Consider the following 19,733-nt stretch of genomic DNA (forward strand, 5'->3'; position numbering starts at 1 on the left):
CCCCCCCCCTCCCCCCGGGCTTCCTCACTTCCGGGCTCCCCCCCCAGGGCTTCCTCACTTCCGGGCCCCCCCCAGCACCGGAGCCAGTCACTTGGGGAGAACACCTTCTGTGGGGCCAGGACATTAAATATTTCAATACTGTATTCAGCTGTTTACATCTGGACACCTCACAGTTTCCAAACATACCAAATGTAAATGGTTCATATGCTGTACAAATCAACACATTCTTCATAGAAGAAAACAGGAAAATGCTAATTTACTACAACCTGTCCATTATTTTTCAATAATGTTACTTAGGTTATCTCATGGGTAATAATATTCAGACACAACTAGTCATATTTTCTCAACACCCTACCTAGTTTCTCATTGGACAAGTGAGAGAAGCATGTAGCCAGAATGATTTTGCATGAAGTCAGAAATGCCCTTTCTTTACTTTGTATTTCATAACTATGACAACACAGAGATGAAGACAAGGGTACATTTTAAAAAGCCATTTATATTTTATGGTTTTTGCTTCCCTTTTAAACTATAAAGAAAATTAGATTTTGTAAATGAGGAAGTGCAATGTAAAAGACAAGGCAATTTTCCTAGTTAGGTGGCCTTTTAAAGAAAAGAAGAATTCATTAATCGGCCCTCCCGCCGATTCGTCCGCTCCCAGGGCTGGGGCCGCGCCCACGGCGCCTTCTCCCCCCCCCCCCCCCAGCTCCAGCGGAAAGTGGGGTCCCAGGCGGCACAGGGTCTCCTCCCTCCTGCGCCCCGCACTGCGCACACGCCAGCCTTCAGTCATGGGAAGCCGCGGTTTGTTGCGGGAGTCAGTCAGTGCGACACTGGAGCTAACCACGGTCTCCGCGATTCCCCTCAGGGCCCGGTTTCACGTTCTGGCCCACGACGTCTCCTCGGGGTTAATCAGTGGTTCTGATCCCGGCTACATTAGAGAACCGTTGTCCCCACGCACTGACTTGGCGCCTTGCGAGAGCGCGGAGCCCGGGGCGGTGCTTCTGGGCCGCTAGAACAGCTTGTGGTCGCTGGGCTCCTGGTGCGGGAGTCCACGAGACCCCTGCTTGTGAGGGCGAATCTGAAACCCCGGGACAAGCCACTTGGCCCTGTGCGCCTCAGGGTCCCTGTCTGCAAAACGAGCTGGAGGAGGGGGAGGAGGGACCCCGCACGGGGTCCCAGAGAACCGACCGTGACTGACAAACAGAACAGCAGCAGCAAGAGCCTTCCCCCCGCCAACCAACTCCTCATCTGGGCATCGAAGGCCCTGCCCAGTCCGGCTCCCACGGGCCCAGCCTCGTTTCCCGCCCCTCTCCTCCAGACCCCGCCTCAAATTCAGTGCATCAGCCAGTGGGCATTTACCGCAGACACACAGAGGATAAAGGGAAGTGAGCCCCTCCCCCCAGCAGTAAGGAGGGGGGAGCACAAGCACGTGGGAGGGATGGGGGCCGTGGGCACCTGGGGGGGACGGGAGTGACCACGGGGCTGGCCTGGGAGATTCCCCGGGAGAGCTCTCCACGCACGTTCCGGCCCGGGTGGGAAATTCTCCGCCCGGCCACCTTCCAACTTCTCAGGAGTCACCACGGTTGCCCCAGCTTTTCCTGGACTACGTTTCCCAGAAGCCTCGCGGCTCCTTCGTTGGACTACATTTCCCAGAAGCCCCGGGGAGCCCCGCCCCCGCGGGCTCGCTTCTCGAGCTGGTTTCTCCGCCGCGCGCACCCTGGCGTCATCACTCCGCGCAGACTGAGGCGCTGACGTGGCGGGAGCGCAGAACAAACTTGGGGCTCCTCGGTTTGGGGGTTACGATGCGGCGCGCGGGCCTCGGTGAGTGGGGTAGAGGTCAGGGAGATGGAAGCAAGGGTGGGCGAAGGACGAGGGGCTCCTGGGACTTGAGAGAAACCTGGGGGCGGGGCTTCTTGACCGGAAGGGAAACCGAGGCAGGCGGAGGTGGGGGAGGGAGGAGGCAGGGGAATGCTGGGTCTTGAAAGGAGGGGGCGGCACGATGGGGGCGGGGCGCCTTGAGGGGCTGGAGAGAGCCGGGTAAGGGGCGCACCCAGGCTTGGGCGGGCCCGGGCCCCGCCCCCTCGCCGCTTCAGTTTCCCCAGCTGTGAAGGGGGGTCCTCCCGGCCTCCCTCCGCCCGTCCCCGGTGTCCCCTCCGCACCGTGTCGGGCCGGACCCCTGGCCCGAAGTGACCCGTGGCCGGCAGCAGCTCCCCCAGCTCCTCCCCCTTAGGTTGTAAATCAGGGGTTGAGGTACTCCCCCTTCCCCCTGCCTTTCTCCTAACCCTCCTATAGGAGGCAGGACCCTAAATGCCTCCCGACTCCTGTAGGAGGGGAGGGGGAGGGGCAGGGGCAGCTGGCCCTTCGCCCAGCGCACAGTAGGTGCTTAATGGGTGCCGGCGGACGGGCTGACAGCCCCCTTGCTCACCCTCTGGGTCACCACTTTGGCCTCAGCCCAAAGGGAAAACCCCCCAAGGGGTCAGTAAAACTCGGAGACCCTTCCGCCCTCTCACAGATTAAGGGAAGAAAAGACGCCCACTGTGTGCGCACAGACTCGAGCCTCCAGGGGGGGGGGGGGGGGGGGAAGTCTGCACATTCTGGTTCCGTAGTCGGGCGCCGGGCCCCAGATGGGCCCATTTCTCAGATGGCCGAGGCCTGCCCGGAGAAGGCAGCTCCCAGCACTCATTAAGCGCCCACTGCATGCCCGGGCCGGAGGGCGGGGGTGGGGAGGCTCCAGGGCCGACGCCCGCGGGAGGGTCTGAGGGAGGGTTAGGGGGTCCCTGCCCTGGGCGGGGCCAACACCTCCCCTGCCGGCCAGGTGAAGGCGCGCCGCCCCCCGGGCACCACGGCTACGCCAACAGCGGCTACAGCTCCTTCGAGGAGGAGAATGACCGGCTGACGGAGAGCCTGCGCACCAAGGTGACGGCCATCAAGTCGGTGAGTGCGCGGCCTCAAGGCCCATGGGGGGAGGGGGCCGCTCTGGGGGCGGAGCCCGCCCCGCTCCCCTCCCCCCGGGGGCGCTTGGCCCCGTGCCCGCCGCGTCCCCTTTGCCCTGACCTCTGACTCCCAAGCGCCCGAGCAGACGCGGGGACGGGGGGCCCTCGGGCGCCTCCTGATGCGGGTCTGTCTCTCGTCTCCCCCAAGCTCTCCATCGAAATAGGGCACGAGGTGAAGCACCAGAACAAGATGCTGGCGGAGATGGTGAGTCCTGGGCGGCCCGTGGGTGGGGCGGGGGTGAGGCCGTGGTCACGGAGGTCCCCGGGGCTGCTGCCGCCCTTCCCGAGGGGGGGTCTCCCGCCCAGGGCTCCGCACTCAGGCATCTGGTAGACAGATAGTGAAGGGGACACTCTGGGGGTCCCAGGAGTGGGGGGACGGGAGACCTCTGGGTCCCCTAGCTATGGGGCTTGCTGGGGGAGCCCCTGAGCCAGACCCCCCACTCGGGTCTCTGCCCGTAGCCCCTCACTGGCCTCCCTTGCTGGCCGTCCTACCCGCGGAAGGCGGTAACTGGGCCCCTGGGGGTTCCCAGAAAGCGGGCCTGACGCCCCCAGGGCCCTTGGTGCTCTTGGAGGGGAAGGGCTCGTGGCTCCGGGTGAGTCCCCCCCGGGGCCCTGGCCGGGGGTCCAAGCTGGGAGCCTCGGCCCCCGCGTTCTGCAGAAGAGCCTCCTCGCCGGGCCCCCCCGCCCCCTGACCCGGTTGCCTCCCTCTTGCAGGACTCCGAGTTCGACTCAACGACCGGCTTTCTGAGCCAGACAATGGGGAGGCTGAAGGTGCTGTCCCGGGGGAGCCAGGCCAAGCTCCTGGCCTACATGGTCCTGTTCTCCTTCTTTGTTTTCTTTGTCATTTATTGGATCCTCCGCCTGAGGTGATGCCGGCGGCTGCGAGGCTCCAGCTGGTGCGGGGGGGCAGCCACCTCCCCCTCCCATGGGGGTCCCCGCGGCCCGGGGCCGAGAGTGCCCACATCTGGGCTCGGGGGAGCCTCGGGGGTCCGGGCGGACAGTTTGCCTGACGGACCCCTTGCCCCTCGCCACCCGCCCCGTCTGTTCCCGTGAAGTTGGTCCCGCCTTCCTCTTCTCTCCAACATTCCTTCCAGAAGATACCTCGGTGGGGGGCATTGTGGGTAGGACCCCAGCCAGGCGGGCCGGTGAGGAACGCTGAATTTCTCTGGCGGCCGGCCCTCCCTTCCGCCTTTGGTGGCCGCATCGTGGGGCAGCGGAGGAGTCCAGGGATCCAGCTCGGCCCATACTGCGGTCTTCCCAGACGCCGCCGTTTCCTTGTGGAGAGGAGGGGGATGGCAGCAGAGCCCCCGGAAGTGACCGACCCAACTTCCTCAGAGGGAGTCTACAAATAAATGTGCTTTAAAAGCAACACGAGCTGGTGGCCAGATGCTTGTCAGATTGTTTTAGGGTGAAAACCCTGGAATTGAGGGAGCAGTTGGGGTCTGTCTGCCTCCTTCTGTGGTCAGAACATATGGTGGTGGGATGGACCCACTGAGTCACAACTCATTTCTGTCCTGGAGAGGGAAATGCCCCCCAGGGATGCAGACTGCCCCCTCCCCCCCAAGAGCATCTTCCTGCTGCCCGCTGTAACTTGGCCGGCTGCTCCCAGGAGGCTGGCAGCCATCAGGGCACCTCTGCTGACTCCAGCTTCCTCTTCTGTAAAATGGGCATCATGGCTTCGACCTTGCAGTGGGATAATGATGGGCCAGGCACCTCGTGGGTGCTTAATAAGGGGTTATTCCCAGCCCCTTCCCAGTCATCGTGGCCTGAGTGGACACTGGGTTACTTGGTGGAAATCTTCCCCCTTAGGTTTTCTTTGTGGCCCTGCCCCCCTCTCCCCCTGAGGGCCCCTCACCTTTCCCCTTGGGGTGAGGCCTGAATGGCAGATGTGGTGCTGGACCTCTCAGGATGGGCCATGGACAGCAGGCAGCGGGACTCATGGATAGGGCCGAATTTGCCTGTTTGGGGGGTCGTGAGTGACTTCCCAGGGGAGATGTCTCAAAGCCCCTTGCAGTCAGGCTGCGCTGACCGGCCAGCCTCCTGGCCCTGCTGCCTTCAGCAGTGTCCCTGCCCCTCCAGACATGGTACCCGCACATTTGGCTTAAGACACAGCCCCTTCCCTGACCCTCCCTCACCTCACCAGTGCCAGGCATTTTGTGCCTTCAGTGTGCCTCAGTTTGTTGTCCTGCCCCTGGTCGGCCTCAGTGGGAGGCTGCCCACTTGCTAGTGTCCTTCCTGAGAGGTGACCCAAGACCGGACTGCCCCTGAGCCCCATCTCACCCAGAGCCTCCAAGGAGGGACAGGGCCTTCCCCGGCAGATCCCCTGAGAAGGGGGGCGGGGTGCAGCTAGGAGGCCCGAGCCTGCACTGGCCTGGGTGGGTCTGGCTCTCTACCAGGACCTCTGAAAGGAGCCCTTGCCTCCAGCCTCCTCAAGGTCATGTTTCCCCCTCAGAGTCTCCCCAAGATGATTTGTGGGAGAGGTCCAATAAATACTCCACAACAGGGAGCTTCAAGGGGTCCTTTATTCCTTCAGCGTATAGAGACCGTCGTTGGGGGGGCCTTTGCCTGGCGCCTTTCTCGGTCTCCTCTGAGGGGCCAGGCAGGCCCAGGGCGGCCTGACCAGTTCCCGGGAAGGCGTCATTTTGCCGATTTGGTCCTGGGAAGTGTGTCCATGTACTTGCATATGATGGAGAGCATGACTTCGTCAGCGCCCGCTCCAATGGAGACGAGTCTCAGGTCTCTGAAAGGAGGGGACAGGCGTCGAGTTAGGAAGGGCTTCTGTGGGCCAACCAGGGCCGCGCCAATCCAGACGGGCCATTTTTAAAAAGAAATCTACTTTTAACATGCTTTTTAATTTTGGAGTTCCCGATTCTCTCCGGCCCCTTCCTGGCCCACACGTGAAGCTGCGCAGAGCGCCCCACGCCAGCCATTTCACCCACAAGTGCCCTGCACCTGGTCCATCCTCCCACATGCTTTGCATCGTGGTCCTTCTGAACTCTGGATCTCTGTGGCTCAGAGAGCCAGGCCCAAAGCGCGTCTTGCAGCTCCCTCAAGGAGACATGGATCTCCCACAAGGGTCCCACCTGACCCTCCCCCGCTTGCAGCGTCCTGGGGCCTCTTTAATCTCCTTTTGAGCCCCACCGACACACCCTCCGCTGCTTCAGCCCCAAACGGAGCCACGGTTCCGTGGGACCCGGCTTCAGGAGGTGAGTGCCCCGTGGCCAGCTCCCAGGTGCTGGCTGCCTCAGCTAGAGTTGAGGGGGCTGGAATGTAGAGGGGCCAAAGGGCTTTGGGTCCGGGGTTCCCCTGGGGGAGGGCACAGAGTCTGCCCCAAAAGCTGTGCTTGGTATCGGGAAGCAGCCTCCAGCCGTGAGAGCAGCCCCGGCCTGGGAGCCTGTGGGTGGTCCCGCTGTCCAGCCTGAGGGGACCTGAATTCACCAGGCCCAGAGGAGGGAGGGGCTGCCCCTGCCAGTGTCTGGTAGTCGATGGGGCCATGGGACAACGGTCACTTCACTGACGCTGCCTGCTTCCGTTTCCTTGTCTGTAAAATGGGAATATCAATCCCTACCTGCCAGGGCTGTCATAAGAATCACATGAGATAGTAACTGTAAACCTTAAAGGGCTCCGTAAATTCTGGCCCACTGTTAGATTCTGGGTTGGGGAGGATGTGGGGGGGGGGGGGGGGTAGGAGACACACACATATATATAAATATGAATATTTGGGGAGGATCCAAGAGGACCTAGGAGGGAGCTGGCGAGTCCGCTCAGCTGTGAGAAGCGTAGACACCCCTTGGGGCTTGAGCAGAACAGAATCCATGGCAACATAATCCCCTGAAACGCTGGTTTCCCAGCTTCTGTGAGGGCGATTCAGACCCTGAACCCCAGGGTGGGGGATGGGCCGAGTGTGATGGGCTTGGAGTCAGGATTCTTGGGCTTCCAGTAGGACAATGCTGAGCAACCCTCAGTTTCCCCACTTGTAAATGGGGGAGGCCTTACTGGCACTATATGAGAAAAGTATCCTGTGAGCACGAGATACCCTCTAAAGGCAGGGTATTCCTGATTTATTTTTAAAATAGTTTTTCTTTTCAATTACGTGCAAGGTCAATGGTCTTAGAATTTTTTTTTTTCTTTTGCTGAGGCAGTTGGAGTTAAGTGACTTGCCCAGGGTCACACAATTAGGAAGTGTTAAATGTCTGAGGCCAGATTTGAACTCGGGTCCTCCTGGCTTCAGGGCTGGTGCTGTGTCCACTGCGCTGCTATTTTGAGTTCCAAATTTTCCCCATCTCCCTTTCTTCCTCCCTAAGATGATAAGCAATATGATGTATGTTGTACATGTGCAGTCAGTGAAACGTTTCCATTAGTCATGTTACAAAAGAAGAAACAGTAAATCAGAGAAGAAAGTGGAAATCGTGGGCTCTGCCTTCAGACCCCATCAATTCTTTTTCTGAAGTGAACGACATTTTCCATCACGAGTTTTTCAGAATCGTTCTAAGTCATCGTGTTTCTGAGAAGAGCGAAGTCGTTCCCTGCCGATCATTGCACAATGTTGCCGTGACTGTACAATGCTTCTGGCGCTCATGGGAATCCCATCAATTTCCAATTTTTTGCCACTACAGAAAGAACTGCTGTAAATAAATATATAAATATCTATTTATTTTTTTACAAATAAGTCATTTCCTCCCTTTTAAAAATCTCTTTGGGATACAGATGTAGCCGTGGTATTGCTGACTCAAAGGATATCCATAATTTGATGACCCTAGCTCGCCAGAATGGTTAGGTCAGTTCCCAGCTCCACCACTGTTGGTGTCCCAATTTTCCGTATCTTCTCCAGCATTTATCATTTTCCTTTTCTGTCATATGAATCAATCTGATAGGGGTGAGATGGTGCCTCAGAGTTGTTTTTATATGCATTAATTAGAATATATATTTTTTGATATGACTATAGCTAACTTTGATTTCTTCCTTTGAAAACTGCCTGTTTTTTGCTAAGTGTTTTTGTTTTTGTTTTTGTTGTTGTCGTTGCATGTCCAATTTATTGATTTACTCTTTCTCTATTTTATTGATGTTAAGGTTTTCCCCTAAGTATTGTTTTGGCTGCATCCCATAAATTTTGGTGTGTCATTCTCTTTGATGAAATTATGATCTATGATCTCTTCTTTGACTCTTATTTTTTAGGATTAGATTATTTTGTTTTCAATTAAATTTTCATTTTTGTTTCCACTGCCCTTTTTTCAAAGTAATTAAATTTTTTTTTTTTTTTTGCATTATGACCTAAAAAGGCCTTTGTACATTTGATTGTGAAGTCCTAATATTTGGTCAATATTAGTGTAAGTGCCATGTACCACTGAGACAAGGGAGTATTCTTTTTCATTCCCAGTCATTTCTCCTCCAGTGGTCCATCATAGAAAACTTTTCTAAAATTTTATTCATCTTCTTCTGCCTTGTTTATTTTGTGGTCATATTTATCTAGTTCTTAGAGGGAAAGCTGAGGTCCCCCATGAGCTATTTCTTCCTGTAATTTAACTTTTCCTTTAAGAATTTGGATGCTTTACCAACTGGTATATATATGTTTAGTATTGATATTAATTCATTGTCTATAGTTCTTTTTAGTAAGATGTAGTTTCCTTAACTCTTTTAATTAGATTTATTTTTGCTTTTGCTTTGTCTGAGGTCATGATTGCTATTACTTTTTTTTTCCCAATATTTTACTATTACTTTGTGTCATTACCTTCCACTTGTCCGGTTCTAATTTAAAAAAAAAATATATTTTCTTCATTTAGTTTTTTTTTTTAACCTTTTCCATTTGGCCAATTCTATTTTTTAAGGAGTTGGGTTTTTTAGTACATTTTTGTGCATTTTTCCTATTCCTTGTGCAACTTTTATCAAGGTTTTCATGATTCCTTTGTATCAGCTTCATTTGTTTTCCCAATTTTTCTTTTGCTCAATTTTTGACTTCTTTGAGAAGTTCTTTTTGGACCTGAATTCAATTCACATTTTTCTGTGAGGTTTTGAATGGAGGTATTTTGATATCGTCCTCTTCTGAGTTTGTGCTTGATCTTCCCTGTCACCATACTGTCCTTCTATGGTTGGGTTCTTCCCCCCCCCCCCCCCCCCATCTTTTCCAGCCTCTGTTGTTCAGCTCTGCTCCCATGTGGAAGAGGAGCTGTCCTAAGCTTCTTGGACCTTGGACTGCTGTTCCCAGCTCTTTGTCGAAGTTGTACAAGTACCATGGAGGAACCCTTATGGAGGGACCCTTCACCTGGTGCTATGGAAAGGCCTGCCAGCTGACCTTCTATTGCACTGGTGTTACGGGAAAGGTTTTGAGGAGGCCTGGAGTTGTACTGGGACCATGGCACAGGACCCTGGTGATGTGCAAGATTGGGGAGAGGACTGGTGCTAGACCAGGGTCAGTGAGAAGAGGGAGCAGCCCACCTGGGACTGCACTAGGGCAGTGGGGCCTTGGTCACTCACCTGAGCTGAGGTTTGGGGCCTCCTGCCAGCTTGCTGATGCAGGATGTGCTGCTGACTTGCCTGGACGCTACCCCCCTGCCCCCCCCCCCCCCCGGACTCCTTTTACCCAAGTGAGATAGACAACCCAACAGCCCACCAACTTGACCTGGGCTGGAAAAAAGAGTTACAACTGAAATGACTGAACAGCCACTGCCGCCCCTCACTCCTGTAACACCACCTTCTTTACTGCAGGGTCACTTCTTATTGTTTGGCCATTCAGTCTTCTGACCCTTCACAACCTCCTGGCCCACAGCAGGCCAGGCCCTTCTGCCCTACACAATCTGTCCGAGCTCCTGCCCGTTGCGTCAGGGACTCTTTCTGCCCATCTCCTCCTCTGCTGTCACCTCCTTTTCCCTTTAGCCTTTCCCAGCATCAGAGTCCTGCCTTCCCAATATGTGGCCAGAGCATTTCAGTGTCTGGCCTCCCAGTGAGCAGCCTGATTTAATTTCTGCACATATTAACTGACTCGATCTTCCTGCTGCCCAGGGGACTCTCAGAAGTCTTCTCCAGCACCGGTCTGCGAGGGCCCCTTCTGCGGCTCAGCTTTTCTTACAGTCCAACTCTCCCAGCCGTACACCGCTACTAAACAGGCCTATATGGACCTGGGGGGCAAGGCGACTCTGCTTTTTCAGCCTGTCGTCCAGATTTGCCATAGTTTCCTTGCAAGGGGCGATGGTCACAGTCGCCATCCGCAGTGCTCTTTGAGCGTAAGAATACAAAGTCTGACACTGCTTCCTTTTCTTTTCCCTTTCTGTGCTAGGAAGCGAGGGGACCAGGTGCCAAGATCTTTGTTTTTGGAAGTTAAGCTTCAAGCCAGCTTTTCTGCCATCAGAGTGGTGTTGCCTGCATTTCCGAGATTATTGAGATCTCCCTGGCAACTGCAGTTAGATTCATCCAGCTGGGATGTTATAGATGCATTCATGGGTGGTTTGAGATCGTGGCTACAAAGAGTAGTCATTAAAGGCCTGGGAGGTGTCTTATGGAGCGCCCCGGGATGCCTCGTTGGGCCTGTTTTTGAAATTGTTTATAGTGGCTTGGACAAAGGTACATCTGGGATGCAGATCAAGTTTTCAGTTGACACAGAACTGCAGGATAGCTAATGTTCTGTGTGGCAAAGTCAGCGTCTGAGAAAGATCTCAAAGACTTGAACTTTGGACCAGATTGAGCAGGGACACAAGTTACAAAGATGGCAGGTGGGTTGGTAATTTTTGATAGTCTACCTTCTGACAGAGATCTGGGTTCTAAATCTGAGGAGTAACACGGTGTCCCACCAGAGGGAGGATGCATTTGGATCCTGCGCTCGGGGAGGCTCCGAGTCTTGGGACAAGCAGGTGATAGCCAAAAGCCAGAACATGTAGACTTTGTTCTTTGCTCTGTGAGTCACGTTGAGGAAGGACATTGACATCTTGGAGGCCATCCAGTGTCTCCTGGGTCCAAACTGGCATATTGTGATTTTTTGGTAGGCGTTCACATTGCCCTGGGGAGCCAAGATAGGGAAGGCTCCCAAGTTCTTTGCCCTTTACAACCAACCTCTTTGGCCTGGAAAAGGGAAGACTCAAGGACGTGGGCCCAGAACCAGGAGCAGTGGGGAGCGGGGAAGGGGAGAGTCAGAGCCTGAGCTCTGACTGTCGGAAGAATTCTCTGCCAAGAACTGCCCCGAGGTAGGACAGTTTGCTCAGGAGGAGGAGGACTTTCCCCCATCACAGGGTTTAAAGCAAGGTTTTAAGGTCAGTCGTTGGGGACAACAAACATTTCATGAATGGGTTGAGCCATTAGGCCACTGAGGTCTCTCCCTAGTTCCGTATTTCCGAGTTTGTCGTTTTCCTGTCTTCACTGAATGGTCCAAGTGACAATCTTTTTGTGATCTTGATTCCAAATAGAAAAGAGCTCGTTTTCCCCATGAGATGGAATGCTAGTGCTCAGGTGTCATTAAGGCCATGGGGAGCGTGGGGACCCATCTAATTCTGTATGTTTGGGGTGTGTTGGTTGGTTTTAATATGAATGGAAATTTTATTTTAGAAAGCCTTTTCTAATTATGTAATAACTATGCATTATGTAATTACAAAAGCAACTTATACAATGCTGGGATCATTCATCCTATGTCTGATAGAATTCACTTCAACATCTCTCCAGATTTTATGATTTTGTTTTTATTTTTGTGTAATGTGGCAATTCAATAATGAGCTGTTCAGGTTTTTTCCAATATTATTTTGAGTGATATTTTTGTTTTTCTCAATTTAGTTTGTTTTTTATAGATGTGCATCCTTTATAAAATAGGATTTATTTCTGACATTTGGTGGCATGTAATATTCCTTCACAATTTCTTCACTGAGAGAATGGAACCAGGAGAACATTGTACACAATACCAGCCATATTGTGGGGAAGACCGGGAATGACTCGACTATTCTCAGCAATCCAGTGATCCAAGACAACCCCAAAGGATTCATGAGGAAAAATGTTATCTGCCTCCAGAGAAAACTAATCGAGTCGGAATGCAGATTGAAATAGACTTTTTCACCTTTTTTTTCTTTGGATCTGCATTTTCTTTTATAACATGACTAATATGTTTTGCATGCCTGTACATGCATACCCTTTGTCAGACTGCACACTGTCTCAGGAAGTGGGAGTAGGGAGAGGGAGGAAATTAGGAAATCCACAGTTTTAAAAACGAATATTAAAAATTGTTTTTACCTGAAATAGAAAAATAAAATATTCAAAAATTTTTAAAAATAATTTTGGCACTGTTCAGAGTGAATTCTTCCATATCATTACAATTTTTGTGCAGTTTGCTTTTTCTCTCTTCATTTTGACTAATTTAGTTAATTAGCCATTGAGTTTTATGGTCTTGACAAAATGAGGCAGCCAGCAACACCTAATTCCAGCTCTTGCCCCTAACATGTTGACTGTGTGATCCTGGTCATGTCATTTTACCTTTGAATGCCCCAAGCAATGCTATAAGAAGATAATGATGGTCTGGGTCCTAACTTGCATTGAGGAGAATTTTCCAGACCAGTGGAATTTCGGATCTATTCCAATCCCTTAAATGAATGAATGAATGAATGAATGAGCTTGCTCTCCCTGCCCCTGTTCAGTTCTGTTCACTTCTTTTCCCATATTTTCTAAGACCCCCTCAAACGCCTTCCCTTGTTGAGATCTGGGCTCAGTTCGGGTCTCCTCTCTGTTTCCCTTGGAACTGAGGGACTCCGGAAAATAAGTCTGCAAGGACGGCAGCTGTTTTCTCCAGCCCTATGCTGTGTTCTAGCCCCGGCTGCCACTTTCTCCTGGAAGTGCCTTTCTGCTTCATGGGGTTCCCTGCTTTTGGCCTTGCAAGGATATTGAGAGCCCCGGGAGGACCCCCGTCTCCCCTTCCCATCGCTGAACTTGGGAAGGCTGGGAGGCGGGCGAAGGGAGGGAAGTTCCTGTCCCACGGATCCAAGCTCACCTGAAGAGTCTGCTGACCAAGGCTTGGTGGGTGTATCCCACGCCCCCCCAGTACTGGAGACAGCTGTCCGTCACCTCCCGCGAAAGACGCCCAGCCTTCAGCTTAGCCATGGACACGAGCTTGGTGACGTCGTGGCCCCGCATGCACTGGGCTGGAGATGGAGAGCCGCAGGTGAGTGTGGAGGAGCCGCCCCGGGGGAGCCTGGGGGAGCCGGCCTGGGGGAGCCGCAGACCCCGAGCCCTCCCCTCCTCCGGCCGGCCGCTCACCCACGGTCCGGTAGAGCAGCGAGCGCAGCAGCTCCACCTCGGTGGCCAGCTCGGCCAGACGGAAGTGCACGACCTGGTTGTCCAGGAGCCGCTTGTTGAAGAGCACGCGGTCCCGGGCGTACTCGATGGTCTGCTGGATGATGTTGGTCAGCGGGCTCAGCACTGAGGGACAGAGAGAGCGGCGTGGGGGCTTCCAGCGGCGGCCGCTGGCCCTCCCCACCTCGGGGGCTGCTGGCCATGGACGGTGACAGAGCCCGAACAAACCGAGCCCTGGCCCCGGCTGGGAGTCCCCCAAGCCTGCCGAGAACCACGGGAGTCTCAGCTGAGCTCTCAGCCCCACTGTGGAAAGATGGCCCGGAACCAGAAGACCAAGTCAAGCTGCCTCGTAGTGGGCAGGAATACGAGGGAGAAGGGCCCTGTAGACGCCCTGAGAAGGGCAGGGGGCCCAGGCTGAGCAAGCCCCGTGTCTCCCCGCGACTGGCAAAGGTGCGAACTGCTGGGACAGCCTCACACTCTCCTGCCCTCCTTCAACGACCACACGAGATCCCCTGGGAAAAAGCACTTAGCGGGGCCTGGCGCACAGTGGGGAGGGACCAAGCGTGTTTACTACGTGGCAGGAACTACCGAAATCCCCCCCCTTCTGTGTGCTCCAGTTTGGACAGCCCCCCACCGTTAGCTCTGATACAGAGGCTGTGCCACTTACAGGCTGTGGAACACGTGGGGACTTTGAGATAAAAATCTCCATGGACTGGAGGTAGGCACCATCCCACAGGACCATGGGCACACTATCCTGCAGGGGCACAGGCACACTATCCTGCAGAGACATGGGCACACTATCCCGCAGGGACACAGGCCCGCCATCCCACAGGGACACGGGCACACTATCCCGCAGGGGCACAGGCACACTATCCCGCAGGGGCACGGGCACACTATCCCGCAGGGGCACAGGCCCGCCATCCCACAAGGACACGGGCACACTATCCTGCAGGGACACAGGCCTGCCATCCCAGGCACACTATCCCGCAGGGACACGGGCACACTATCCCGCAGGGACACAGGCCCGCCATCCCACAGGGACACGGGCACACTATCCCGCAGGGACACAGGCCCGCCATCCCACAGGGACACGGGCAACTATCCCGCAGGGACACAGGCCCGCCATCCCACAGGGACATGGGCACACTATCCTGCAGGGACACGGGCACACTATCCCACAGGGACACAGGCACATTATCCCGCAAGGACACAGGCCCCCCATCCCACAGGGACACGGGCACACTATCCCGCGGGACACAGGCCCGCCATCCCACAGGGACATGGGCACACTATCCTGCAGGGACACGGGCCTGCCATCCCAGGCACACTATCCTGCAGGGACACGGGCCCGCCATCCCACAGGGGCACGGGCACACTATCCTGCAGGGACACAGGCACACTATCCCGCAGGGACACGGGCACACTATCCCGCAGGGACACAGGCCCGCCATCCCACAGGGACACGGGCACACTATCCTGCAGGGACACGGGCCCGCCATCCCAGGCACACTATCCGCAGGGCACGGGACTACTATCCGCGGGGACACGGGCACACTATCCCGCGGGGACACAGGCCCGCCATCCCACGGGGACCGCGGGCACATTATCCTGCAGGGACACCGGGCCTGCCATCCAGGCACACTATCCCGCGGGGAGACACGGGCACACTATCCTGCAGAGACATGGGCACACTATCCCGCAGGGACACAGGCCCGCCATCCCACAGGGACACGGGCACACTATCCCGCAGGGGCACAGGCACACTATCCCGCAGGGACACGGGCACACTATCCCGCAGGGACACAGGCCCGCCATCCCACAGGGACACGGGCACACTATCCTGCAGGGACACGGGCCTGCCATCCCAGGCACACTATCCCGCAGGGACACGGGCACACTATCCCGCAGGGACACAGGCCCGCCATCCCACAGGGACACGGGCACACTATCCCGCAGGGACACAGGCCCGCCATCCCACAGAGACACGGGCAACTATCCCGCAGGGACACAGGCCCGCCATCCCACAGGGACATGGGCACACTATCCTGCAGGGACACGGGCACACTATCCCACAGGGACACAGGCACATTATCCCGCAAGGACACAGGCCCCCCATCCCACAGGGGCGCCAGCGCATCCGGCTTGCTCCTGCCCCAATGGCCGATGCCCTGAGACTAATGCTGTGGCAGTGCCCGGCATGGGTGAGTCCCAGGGGGCATGAGGCCCCTCCCATTGCCAGCAGGCACTTACCCAGGGCTGAGGAGTTCATCCGCTCCTCCTGGAACTGCAGCATCTGGTAGCGGAAGCCCTGGCCTTCCTCACCAATGAGGAACTTCCTGGGCACTCGGACGTCTTCGAAGAAGACCTGCACGGTGTCGGAGGCCCACGTGCCCAGCTTCTCGATCTTCTTGGAAACGTGAATGCCTGTGAAGGGCAGAGACCCTGTGAGTCCGTCCCGGGGCCTGGCTATCTGCTCTTCCCTCCTTGGCACTGGAGGCAGGGCTCCAGCACAGGGACCTGGGACCCTTTCACCATCCCGGACCCTTCCGGATGGCACCTGGACAGCCGGCAGGGCAGCTGGAGCCCCTCTGAATTCGGTGCTGGAGACTCTGTTCCCTGACTCTCACTGGCTGCGGGGCCAGAGGGAGAGGGTCGGCTGGGATGGCAGCATCTTAGGACAGGAGCCGGTGTTTGGGGGTGGCATGGAGGGCCCTGCCGAGGCGGGGGCTGGTCAGTGAAGGGGGAGGCGTAGGTGGAGAGCCCGCTCCCCTTGGAGCCTCTTACAGGCTCAGAAGTCCAACTCCAAGGCCAGGCTTTGGGGGGTCCAAAGCCTGCCTCCAAGGGCAGCAGCTATCTCCAGAGCACCCCACTTCAGACCCCCAGGCAGCCAACCCTGCTGGGGCCCGGGTCTGCCAACGTGGGCGTGACTTTCGCTCCTTGGGACAAGGGAGCCCTCCCCACAGACCCTGCCCCATTCTGGAGGGTCCCTCTCTGCCCATCCATCTCTGGAACAGGGTGCACGGCTGCTCTTGGACTGTCCATTGTCCATGTTGTCTCTGCTTGATTCACTCTGCACCTGCCGGGGGTCTTCTCAGCCTGGATGAGCCGCCCCCTGGTCTCAGACCTCTCCTCACCCGAGCCCAGCCTCTGCCGCCTGCCCAAGCAGTCCTCCCCAAGGGCTCTGTAACCGGGCCCCTTCCAGCCCTTTCTCGACTCGAACCGACAACACCGGCCTCTGCTGTTCCTCAACCGAGTCTCCCAGCCCCAGACACTCTCCTGGGCCATCTCCATGTTTGGAAGTCTCCCCCTCTCCCTGAGGAAACCCCGACCCTCTGCAGGCAGCCCTTCCCGATGCCTTCCTGCCTGTGCCGGTGAGACCCACCCGTGGGCTCTGCCCATTAGAGCTCCTCCGGGGAGGGGCTGGTTTTCGCCTCTCTTTGTATCCCCAGCACTTAGCACATCGGTTCTTTAGTCATCACATGAGGACTCTTCTTGACCCCATTTGGGATTTTCTTGGCAGAGATCCTCCTCCAGCCCATTTTACAGATGAGGAAACTGAGGCAAGCAGGATGAAATGACTTGCCCAGGCTCACTTGGCTAGGAAGTGTCTGGGGCTGCTCTGGAAGGCAGGAACTCCTAACTCCAGGATGCACGTAGCTTCCCGTTCTGGTGCATCAGAGGTGCTTATTAAGTGTTCATTGGCCGACTAGGCCACGGCTAGACCCACATAATGTTGCTCCATTCTCCCCCACCGTCTACCCCCACTCCCCACAAGTTGCTTGTCTGAACTCTGAGCGCAGAGGCCGAGGGGGACCAGTCACAGCCGGCCCCGGGCGCCTCTCCCGGGCCACGGGCGCCTCTTCCGGACCACGGCCCCCTCACAAGGCCGGCGTCCTGACCCGCGGCCCCATCGACAGCCCTAGGCCCTCCTGGGCCCTCCAGCAGCCCGAGGTGCCCCCTCTTACCCGCCAGGTTCATGGGCAAGCAAAGCAGAGACTTGTTGAGGTGGGCGGGCCCTGCGCTGGTGTTGGCCAGCAGACACATCCAGTCAGCCTGGCTCCCGGAGGTGGTCCACATTTTGCTGCCGTTGATGATGTAGTCGCCCCTTTGGGGCACAGCCTTTGTCTTGATATCTGTTGGCAAAAGAGGAAGGAGGAAGATGATGGCTTTGAACAATTACCCCGTGAAGGCTGGGGTGAAGGTGTGGTCCAGGAGGCGCCTGGGAAGCTGTAGGATGGTGCACAGTGGCAGGGATGCTCTAGCCTTTGTCTTGCTAAGTTCTAGGAGGACAAAGACAATGGGGAGCGGGCTACCCTCTTTCAGACTTCATTACATCTAGACCAGCGCTCTCCCGGACTGAGCTACCGAGAAGGGCAGGGAGCACCAAGATCCCACAACTGGCCAGGGACATGAGTGGGAGGGACTGTGCCCCATCCCTGCCTGCCCCCAACATCCCCCCCTCCTTGTGGCCACCCTTTGTGGGGGGCGAGGGCCAGTAGGTCCTGCTGTGGCTGATCAGGGCACCAGCTTGGAAGGTTCTCCCCCAGATCAGGCACAAATGGTCCACGTGGGGCACAGCACCTGCCTCGACATGGGCGTGCCGGGCCGGACGATCTCCCCACCTAGAGACCCGAGGGTCCTTGGACCCTGGCCCTGAGAGTTCTCCCCCAAGAGCCCACTAGGCAAGTGCGCGTGTGGCCTAAGAAAAATGTGGCCAGCTCCTGGGGCCTGGGCTTTGTGTCAGCTTGTCTCAAGGAAGGCCTCAGGGTCCCATCCCTTGCTTTGCAGCTGATCTTCAGAGTCTTCCTCAGATAATTCACGTGGAAATGATCCTGTTTCCTGGCGTGGAGCCGGAAGCTGTCCCGGCTTTTCGGGCACACAAGGTCGGCACAGTGGCTCTGCTGGCAGGTGGGGAGGCAGGCCGATACTTCCCTCCCACAGCTGGGAGCCTCCCAACCACCGAGCTAGCTGTCTTCTATGTGAAGATCCCGGGAAAGTAAGCGGACTGCACAGAACCCGGTGTTTCTCCATTGGCTGGATTGGATCGATGTATGGATGGGGCAGCGCTGCTTGCTGCATAACTGTTAGTTCTAGTTTGTCAGACCCAAATTAGCACAAGAGGCAGAGAATCATCCATGGTCTTGCATCTCAGAGGCAGTTACAAGAGTGGAGAGAAAGCCCCGAGTTCAAATTCCACCTCTGACAGACCTTCCCTCTTGTCCCTGGACAATTCTCCAGGCTGAGTGCCAGAGAAGGCGCCAACCTGCAGGAGGTGATGGCGTTCCCTCACTGGGAGCCGTCATGTGAATGAAGTCACAGACCCGGTCCCATCTCCCCCTCATCTCTCACCTTCTCTGGCTCCTGGAACATGCCCACTACCATCCTGTCTTCTGCAAGCCACCTTTCTGAGTCCCCATCCATTCTAATGCCTTCTGTCTCCAAACTGTCCCGTCTGTACATTGTTTGCCTCTCTCTCCCCTGGCCGACGGTCTGCTCCCTCCTGCAGGGTGGTGATTAATATAGGCCTTTTTAGGTACCCCCAGCAATCATCCCAGTGCCTGGCACATGACCGGTGCTTAATCAATGGTGACTGACCACTCACTATCTAGAGCTAACACGCACACTGCCCCCAGCTGAAGGTTAAGCTCCTTGAGAAAAATCTTCTATATCCAGGGTGCCGAGTAGATGCTTCCATTTTTGGAGCCAATCTTGCAAAAATCTACACGTCCATTGTATTGTGCTTATTTTTCTTTTAAATGCTTTTGTAGCTCACTCGTGGCTGTCCATGTCTTCTCCCCAGGACTCTAGGACACCCCTAAGGAATTGAGATATATCAGTGTTGCCATCAGGGCATTTCCACCACCCTGCACCCAACTTTATTATTTATTATTAGCTGCACCCAACTTTAATTTAACCAACTAACATCAATCACACCTTACTAAGCAATATTGGCTTCGAAGCTCTAGAAAGAATGGGATTACAGGGGTCTCTAGTTTTCTGTGATCACACGATCATTTCTGCTTCTTCTTCCATTGATTTTTGCCCTCAACCCAGTTTTCAATCTCAGTCTGTAGTGAGAATAGTTTGTTCGTAAACAGTGATATTCTGCTCCCACCTCCCACCTCCACCAGAGAAGCTTTTTCCTTACTCCTTTCTAAAATTATGCCCTTAGATGTAGCCGAAGAAATACTCAGGGGAAATTTTATATGTCTAATTGTTTACATCAGTAAAACAGAAAAAGGCAGATCAATGAATTGAGTGTGCAAATAAAAAAAAAACTAGAAAAAGAACAAATTTAAAACTCCCAATTAAACATCAAATTATAAATCCTGAAAAATCAAAGGAGAGACTGATAAAATTGAAATCAAGAAAATCATTGAACTAACAAATAAAACCAGAAGCTGGTTTTATGAGGAAAAACTCAATAAAATAAATAAACCTTTGTTTAATTTGATTTTTAGAAGGAAAGAAGGAAACGAGTTATCAAAA

At 55.2% G+C, this 19,733-nt stretch overlaps 2 protein-coding genes across 2 annotated transcripts in view; one reads left to right on the plus strand and one right to left on the minus strand.

Moving 5' to 3' along the window:
- Positions 1-1,624: 1,624 nt before the first annotated feature.
- BET1 (Bet1 golgi vesicular membrane trafficking protein) lies at positions 1,625-4,364 on the plus strand. Its single transcript, XM_031951247.1, has 4 exons — positions 1,625-1,818; positions 2,813-2,931; positions 3,139-3,195; positions 3,705-4,364. Exons 1-4 carry the CDS (start codon positions 1,800-1,802, stop codon positions 3,858-3,860), a joined length of 351 nt encoding a protein of 116 aa, XP_031807107.1. The 5' UTR covers positions 1,625-1,799; the 3' UTR covers positions 3,861-4,364.
- A 1,053-nt stretch (positions 4,365-5,417) lies between these two features.
- The window catches only part of LOC116421488 (probable acyl-CoA dehydrogenase 6), a 31,228-nt gene continuing 16,912 nt past the window's right edge, over positions 5,418-19,733 (minus strand). Inside the window, exons 5-9 of the mRNA XM_031951232.1 lie at positions 17,210-17,377; positions 15,495-15,668; positions 13,209-13,370; positions 12,943-13,093; positions 5,418-5,730 (exon numbers count right to left, since the gene is read on the minus strand). Of these exons, the coding sequence (XP_031807092.1) occupies positions 5,628-5,730; positions 12,943-13,093; positions 13,209-13,370; positions 15,495-15,668; positions 17,210-17,377 (758 nt within the window). The 3' untranslated portion in view covers positions 5,418-5,627. The remainder of the gene's footprint in view (positions 5,731-12,942; positions 13,094-13,208; positions 13,371-15,494; positions 15,669-17,209; positions 17,378-19,733) is intronic.

The sequence above is a fragment of the Sarcophilus harrisii genome, chromosome 1, assembly GCF_902635505.1.
Source record: "Sarcophilus harrisii chromosome 1, mSarHar1.11, whole genome shotgun sequence".
Taxonomy (NCBI): Eukaryota; Metazoa; Chordata; class Mammalia; order Dasyuromorphia; family Dasyuridae; genus Sarcophilus; species Sarcophilus harrisii.

Coding starts and splice junctions, on each gene's coding strand:
- BET1 (XM_031951247.1), top strand. Junction 2,932..3,138: donor AGGTGACGGCCATCAAGTCG/GTGAGTGCGCGG, acceptor GTCTCCCCCAAG/CTCTCCATCGAAATAGGGCA. Junction 3,196..3,704: donor ACAAGATGCTGGCGGAGATG/GTGAGTCCTGGG, acceptor TCCCTCTTGCAG/GACTCCGAGTTCGACTCAAC.